The sequence below is a fragment of the Monopterus albus genome, unplaced genomic scaffold (genome assembly GCF_001952655.1).
Source record: "Monopterus albus unplaced genomic scaffold, M_albus_1.0 scaffold375.1, whole genome shotgun sequence".
NCBI classification, from domain to species: domain Eukaryota; kingdom Metazoa; phylum Chordata; class Actinopteri; order Synbranchiformes; family Synbranchidae; genus Monopterus; species Monopterus albus.
This window is the reverse complement of record NW_018128255.1, coordinates 129463-137516: the sequence shown is the minus strand read 5'-3', so window position 1 is coordinate 137516 and position 8054 is coordinate 129463. Positions and strand designations below refer to the sequence as shown.

The 8054-nt window shown below is 42.8% G+C and overlaps 1 protein-coding gene across 6 annotated transcripts in view; it reads left to right on the top strand.

Annotated features, from left to right (window-relative positions):
- The first annotated feature begins 6 nt into the window (after positions 1-6).
- setd1ba (SET domain containing 1B, histone lysine methyltransferase a) overlaps positions 7-8054 on the top strand; it is a 17199-nt gene continuing 9151 nt past the window's right edge. Inside the window, exons 1-7 of one of the 6 annotated variants that reach the window (XM_020585758.1) lie at positions 7-231; positions 652-768; positions 3077-3228; positions 3488-3586; positions 3789-4059; positions 5014-5135; positions 5706-6806. In XM_020585758.1, the coding sequence (XP_020441414.1) occupies positions 3091-3228; positions 3488-3586; positions 3789-4059; positions 5014-5135; positions 5706-6806 (1731 nt within the window). In that variant the 5' untranslated portion in view covers positions 7-231; positions 652-768; positions 3077-3090. Of the gene's footprint in view, positions 769-2063; positions 2139-2159; positions 2851-2881; positions 2975-3076; positions 3229-3487; positions 3587-3788; positions 4060-5013; positions 5136-5705; positions 6807-8054 lie in introns of those variants that run through there. The other 5 variants (XM_020585757.1, XM_020585759.1, XM_020585762.1 and 2 more) reach the window with 5 other exon arrangements.

Genomic DNA, 8054 nt, shown 5'->3' with positions numbered 1-8054 from the left:
GAGCCTCACCCAGTTATGGCGCAGCAACATTTAACAGCACAGTGCTCTCCTTTGTCTGTAAAGAAGCCATTTTGAGACAGAGAACAGCAGACAAACATTGCACAATTGTAGCCTATATACCTCCAAATGGTCTCTTTGGATAAAGGGAAGCAGTGAAAAAATACAAGATTTTTCCCTATAAGATTCATTTTGCTCGTTTAAGACTTGGATTACATGTTTTGAATACTAAATGTAAGTTTACAATATCAATCAAAAATATTGGCTAGTTATTCTTTATAACATTCAATATAGTTTTGTTGATATCGTTTTAATCACAATTAATTGTTCATGTTGTCCGTCCTCTATAATACTTATGTGTAGATATACAAACTGGCAAATTAAGTGAAATAGCTCAAAATCCATTACCTTTCAATACAACATTTCCTTGAGGTTTTAAATGATGTAGCTCAGATAGAATTGTCGAAATGCAAGAGGATTTATACTTGACTGCAATCCTGTCTTCAAGGAGAGAGAGGAGATGGTTTGCATATTGCCCACACAGATGATGCTTGAAGATGCATATTCGCTAGCAGAGAGGCAATGCCTACCACTGATCAAAAAGTTTTCAAAAAGAGCTTTATCTTTCGTGCTAATGGATTCCTTCCTTTTCAGGAGACGCATTCCCACCCCTTATTAGTGCCATTAATAGAGGATCCGAAGATGGAGCTGAAAACATTCCTCCTACCCCTGCGTTTAGGCCTGTTAACTGCATTTCACCAAAGTGCTGAGGTAAATATTTTCACCATGAGAGTTTTCCCTCCATCTGTTTCCTCTTAGGTTTGACAGTCTTATTTTTAACAGTTGTAAAGGAAGACAAAAATGTAAAAATGCTACATCTTTAGAAATTGAAATATGCCCTTGAAGCAAGGTCAAGCCAACGTTTACAACTTTGGGCATTTGGTTCTTAAATTGCAAATGGACAGCACAAACCTAATCGTGCTTGTAGTTGTCTCCTCAGCTGTAGGTTGGGTATAACACAGGCCACCAGGGTGTTAACCGGTGCTGTTGTGAGAGGAAAGTGTTTAAAGTCATTAATCAAAGCAAAGGGGTTATCAAACAGTCAAATTTACAGGCAGCACAATAAGTTATTTGGCAAAAGGACCATTAAAGTTATCCATGGCCTGTTTTCTGTTATTTGAGGAGCAGTGGTATATCCTATAATAATGACTGTAGGCTGTATGTCAGCATGCCAGTTCCCATATTGAAATGCTTCCTGTTACAAATGCCACAATTTCTATGTGATAGATAAACAAAAGTACTTTTAATAACAGTAAGTGCATGCTTCACATTTTACATACTAAATTATCAAAATTTAAATTGTTATAAAAGAGTTGAACTTACTCATTGCTACTCATATCCTACAAGGCCATAAGTACAATGCCAACAATCAGCCTTTACATATTTTGTCAGTTAAACTGTGTTTTTTTCTCTCTAATTTAACATCTCCAAAACCATCAACCTGTTTATTCACAACATTTGGTTTCTTTTGACTTTAGAAGTATAAATGCTATTATATGGGTGTGCCATGACCTAGTTAAGACAAAGATGGATTCCAGGCAGAGGAAAAAAGGCTCAAAATGTCACAGGGTATTACATCCAGTACATTCTCTTCCTTCTTCTCAATCCTTTAAAAGGAGGAATCATAGTTTTATCATAGTCCGTGAGAAATGAGGAAATCAAGTGTAAGATCCCTTTTGGAACAAAGGAAACCCATATAGGCCATTGAGTCCTGTTTTTAGGAAAATGGCTGCCGAGAGCGCTCAGCCCCCTCTCCCTGCTCTCTGTTGAAGGACTCCTGAGCCGTGCCTCTAATAGCAGGCAGCTCTGGTGCTGCTGCGCTCTGATTGGCCCGACGATCTGCCGCTGTTAACCAGCCAATTGCCCGAGCACTGCAAAACTGCAGGCAATGTCAAATAAAATCCAGTTTGTTAAGCAGCACAGTTTCGCGGAAAAGTATTAAAAAATTGAACACTGTCTACTTTAAAACGCTCTGCAGCTGTTTGTAAACACGGGGACCCACACGGCGGTTTAGCACTAGTTTGTTGGTGAGGATTATAGACCAGCCATAAACTGCCGCGTGCCAGAGGTTATAAACCGAGGTTTGTTAAATTCGACTCCTAACCACCGGGGTTTGGTAACAAAATACTATACTATTCTGTTGGACCTCTCTCATGAACTGCTACCTAGCAGTCAACAACTAGGTATACAGCAGCGGAGTCCCACTCTGTTTATCTTCTATACACATTTCCCTCGACACTGTTTAATTCGGTTATGACAACAGGTCTGAAAATAAACAAATACAAATTATTAGACTCGGTGCCAGTGAAGAAGATACCCCCCAGCTTGTGTTTGCCATTTCGGTAAATGCAATCGGCAGATTCCACACAAAAGGTTTTGGCTGTTTAGCACAAAGCTAATCCCAGATATACAGTAATCTGGTATATACATATGAATGCTGCTTTTTGGGTCGTTTACACCATTACAATTGTATACAGGGCAACAAAAGACTTAAATTACAAAGGAGAGAAAAAGAAGTTTGTAACGAAAGTGCGACTACCGTGGGAGGTGGGCAAGCCTAGCGGTGTATTGTGGGAGAGACAGAAGCTACAGACTAGAGGCACACAATATGTGTTGGCTCTCGCCGAAGAGGAGGCAGTATTCTTCAAGCTAAATCATGTAATGTACACGGCGAAAAGACCGCGATATCGTCTTTTCATCAATTAAAGAAAAATCACTCGATCGGACGAACCATGTCCAAGCCAGGGGAGAAGTACAGATTGAACGAAGACCATGGCAGAAAGCAGAGTTCAAGTAAGCTTGTTCTTTTTTCCTCTTTCTCCAGCCTTCCTAATGCCAGTATTCCGTAACTGGGATATACGCTAGATCCCCTTTTCGCTCCCACTTGGGTTACCGCTGCCACCAAAGTCATGCATCGGTAACGTCTGGTTGTTTTAACATGCTGGGGGTTGGTAAAGGGACCGTATTTAGCGTTGCCTCACGATAGCTCTCCTCTCCTTATTGCTGCATGTCGTTTCAGGTTTTGCGAACGGCATGGACAGTCATCCCGTCTGTGCCTCGGCGGAGAAGCGGAGTCACCACTGGAGAAGTTACAAGTTGATTATTGACCCGGCGCTGAAGAAGGGATCACACAAACTATATCGCTACGATGGACACACTTTCAGCATGCCTGTAAGTGGAGCGCATTTGACGCGACGCAACGGCTACAATAGTAACCGAGTAGCCGACCTCCATGATAGGTTACAATGTGGCTGTGTTGCCGTGGTCGGCCACGGGCATGTTCCAGCATCTTGAACGGCGTTTCAGAGGGGTTCATATTTATCAAACAACGTGCCCGGTTTGCGCAGGACTACTTTGCAACAAGTTAGTGCCATGTGAAGTTGTGAATGGGCTGGATAACGGCATTGTGTTTCCTCCTCTTCTCCTACAGAACCCCGGGATACCACCGGTGGACATCGTCCGAGACCCGAGGATCGGTCGTCTCTGGACCAAATACAAAGAGACGGACCTGCCGGTGCCCAAATTCAAGGTATCTACTCTGACAGAAAGTGCAGTGCCAGCTTTTTTTCTTGTGGAAAGGGGGTGCTGTCAGAAGTTGCAGACACACCCCCTCACTCGTCGTATAGGATGTCCAGTGAAAGTCCGATTGGCTTGTCTCATCTGTCAGAAATGATGGTGCAACATTAACCCGAAAGCACTTAATAACCGTAGCCGGTCTCATTCTTCTCCAGATCGATGAGTGTTACATCGGCCCTGTGCCTCCAAAGGAGGTGACATTCGCCAGGTTGAACGACAACATCAGAGAAGGATTTCTTACCGAAATGTGCAAAAAATATGGAGAAATCGAGGAGGTCGAGATCCTGTACAATCCAAAGAACAAGAAACACTTGGGAATTGCCAAAGTTGTTTTTGAGAGCGTGAAAGCTGCCAAGGTGGCCGTGCAGTCGCTTCACAACACCTCTGTGATGGGAAACATCATCCACGTGGAGCTCGACCCGAAAGGTAAACAGAGATTTACGCATTCAGTTAAAAGGTGTTTAACCTATATTTGTTCACTACGGGACATTTAAAGTGAAATGTTGTGTTGTTGTGAATGATTAGGAGGACAACAGTCACGTGTGTGAATCTACATGTGTTGCCTGGTAACATGGGATAATTGAATTTCATTGAATGTAAGCCTGCTCCCACAAGCCCAGGGCTGAGGGTGATGTGTACTCCCACTGTGCCTAATTTCAAACCTATAAACAAACAAACCGGAGTCCTCTCCTCTTCATGTTGATACTGTTGAATCACTTTTAAGATAAATGACTGAAATTTGATATGGCTGTTCAGTCAGTAACACTGTTGTGTTGCTATCTGTCTGCTGTTTTTGCTTTTGACTGACATAAAAGAGCAACTTTAATGCCATTTAATGTTAACTAATTAGTGTTTGACTTGCAGCAGTTTTGCATCTCTGCTTATTTGATCATAGAAAAATGAGTTGTATGTTAATTTCAATGTGAGCAGTTGCTGTAGCTGCATAGGTGCTATGTTATTGATTTATTCCCTGAAATTTATTTATTATTTCAATAAAATGTTGAAAGAAGAGTAAGAATATTTGTGTAAGATATGATAATTATATGATTTGGTCACATTATTGTTGCATTATGGCATTTTGGATTACCATATGTACATCAAATATATTTATTGTACAACATACTTTAGTTTTTTAGTTCACAAATCATATGTAGGCAAACAACACATGGTCCTACACTTTTCAGAATAACTGGGCAAGTGTTTAGTCAGAAGGGAACTTCATTAGTATATGTTGCCTTTGGAAATATTTAAATTTGAGTTCAGCTACTATTGAATAATTACTGTTATTTAAGTAATACCAGATTAGTTTTAACACTGCAAACTGGCATAAAGCCTGCATTATGTTTGGCATCAGATCCACTCATGTTTACCATTCTGCAGGTGAGAATCGCCTTAGGTACTACCAGCTCCTAATGAATGGCAGCTACACTCCACGGACCCTGCCTGTTGGTGGAGAGGAGGCTAGAGAAGTTTCCCCTCGTAGTCTGGCAGAAGCATTACTGGTAAAACTCATTTAATAATATGTAGTTTTTTAAATTCCTCTACCTAAACTCTGACGGTGGGAGTTAGTTTTACTGTAGTCCTTGCTGGTCTTTGCGAGGACAGACTGGAGAACAGTCATAGTATGGTGTGTTACTGTGTAGATGGGATTATGGAATAGTGCTGTTACTTTGTAGAAATAAACCATCTTGGCAGTCTAAGCTGACATCCTTATCTGTAATCCATTTGATCAGTGTAGCAGGTGGTGGAGTAAAACAGAGGAAATGTTTTCCAGAAGCTGTGGATTGAAATCTGAAAGTCATTGAAATGTGCACTTTGGCCGTGTAGTATGAATTCCCCAATGCATTGTGCCTAGATACTGTTATCTACTAGTGTGGCCTTGTAAATAATCCTTGCAGGTGTACACAGTGAAATGTACTATTAGTAAAATCATCAGGCTATTTTTCACAGCTGCATTGATTATACAGTAGCTTCTAAGTTACTACCTGAAGGCATCCTCAACAATATGTCAGGAGTATTTATGTTTTTGTTGTTAACTGTGACCTCTTCTCTTGGTCACATTTGTCTTTAAGGCCTGCGAGCCCATCCGTAGGTTATCTGAGAGCAGTGTGTCTGCTGTGGGAGGAACACTGCCACCTAGCAGCTCCACCACCCCTCTGTCCCTGGAGACAGGCTACTCCAGCCTAAGGCAGGACACACCTCAGTCCCAGGGAACCCCTCATACTCCACGCCAGACAGGTACGCCCTTCTCTCAAGACTCCAGTTACTCCAGTCGGCAGTCCACACCTGCGTACCAGTCCAGCCGGCCGGAGAGCTCCGGAGGCTACAAATCCCGGAGACACGAGAGTAAGTTCCAGGATGCGTACAACCGCCGACCGGAGAGGCCTCAGTACCGCAGCATGTACCGGAGTACAACGTCTGAACAGGCGCCTTTCAAACAACATCAACTCACCCCACCTGAACCCCCACCCTCCACCTCCTCCTTCACCTACACAGCACCTCCTCCTGCTACGCCCAACTTCAAGTCCGCCTTCTCACCCTACCAGACTCCTTTGCCCCCTGCGTTCCCACCGTCAGAGCCAGCTTTCCATCACCCAGCCCAAAGGGAGGGTGAGTACCTCCGACCACAGCAACCGCCTCTGGCAGCTGGCACTGACTTACTTCCCCCTAAGGAGAGACCAGAAACTCCTCCGATCCCCGAGCCCCCACCAGAGCCTGTACCCCATCCTACCACCCCTCCTCCACAAACGCCAGAGCACTGTCCCTCACCTGGCTCCCCCACGCTGGATCCAGAGCGCAATAGCCTGGATTCTCGCATTGAGATGCTCCTCAAAGAGAAAAGGACAAAACTGCTGCCGTTCCTAGATGATCGAGACTCGGACACTGAGGTGCAAATGGAGGGAAGTCCAATTTCCTCCTCCTCCTCTCAGCTTTCCCCAATTCCCCCTTACACAAGCGGCTCTCAAGGTGGCCAACAAAATTCCCGACCCACTAGCACAGGCTTGGAGGATATTAGTCCGACCCCACTGCCAGACTCCGAAGATGAGGAGCCAATTCCTGGAACCGCCTCTCTGATCAAGAGAATCGGCTCTCCTGTGCATGAGAAGATGAGCAACAGTGACCTCAAAGGTGGACATTTTCGAGGCCACACTCCCACAGATAAAATGGACACAGTAAGAAACAATTTTTTTTTTCTGATATTAGTATAAAAATAGCTGAAAAAATAAGTGCATGTTTCCATGTGTTAAGTTTGTCACGCTTCACAGAAAACTACATCCAAAGCTGCTAAAATTAGCTTGGATTTATTGTCTCGATTAGTTGATAGGAGCATGCTGCTGATATTTACACACAGCTGTGAATGACAGTTACACAGAGGACACAAGAAGTGAGATCTAGTTTCAGTGCAAGGTGGCAGTAGTAAACTTTCTCTTTTGTTTCGTTCTTTTTTTTCTCTGCTTTGTAAAGGAAATTCCGGTTTCACTGCATACTCTGTACGAGGGTATCACATTAAGCTGTCTGATCTGTCAGTTAACCGCTGTTGTGTTGCTTCTTTTTGTGCAAAGATTGTTTTTCAATCTTAAAACTAGCAATAAGAAACAAGTAGTTTGTGTATAACAACCTTTTTAAAAAGGTGTATTTGTTGGCAGAATAGTATCTGAGTTTGTGTATAAACGATGTACAAAACAGTTATGAATGAAAGGTTTTCGATGCATAGCTCTGCAGCCTTTCAAATGCCTTCACATTCATATAAAGTTGATCTCCTTGTTTATAGTTAGAGTACTACCACCTGGCCTGTGATGTTGTGTTCCTACACTTTGTGCTGTGCTTTAAAAGAAGAAATAAGTGCTGTTCTGCTGTTGGGGAAATGAAGACTTTTGTTTCCTCTTTCTAACATTAACCACACATGCTCACTTGGAGTGAACACGGTTTGGCTGTTGGCCCCGTCCCACACCACACTTCCTAGTTTTGCTGCGCCTGACAGTCAGGATTGGCCACGGTGGTTGTGGTCTCACATTTCAAGTTATCACAAAGCAAACAGTGCAAACAGGTCATTTGGGTAACGACACCACTCCCACACTGAGTGTACTCGGCTTAGTTTCATTTCTACAGCAGTTATGACAGAGATCCTTTTATAATATTGAATAGCAGGGAAGAGAATCCCATGTTTACGTCTGATGACACAAGTCTTGCGTTCACATTTTATACTGTGGTGTTAGGACTACATAGTCTGAACAGGTCTGTTTGGAAACAGCGTTAGTTATGTTTGGCTGTGTTAATGCACTAAACTTTGAACTCAGATCAGCTCTAGAATTATATGTTGCTCCTGTTTTGATTTGATTTGATTTATTCTTTCAAGCATGTAAAAACAGTTGATATGTCAACACACATAATTTTACACATATCCAACAAATGCTAATCCA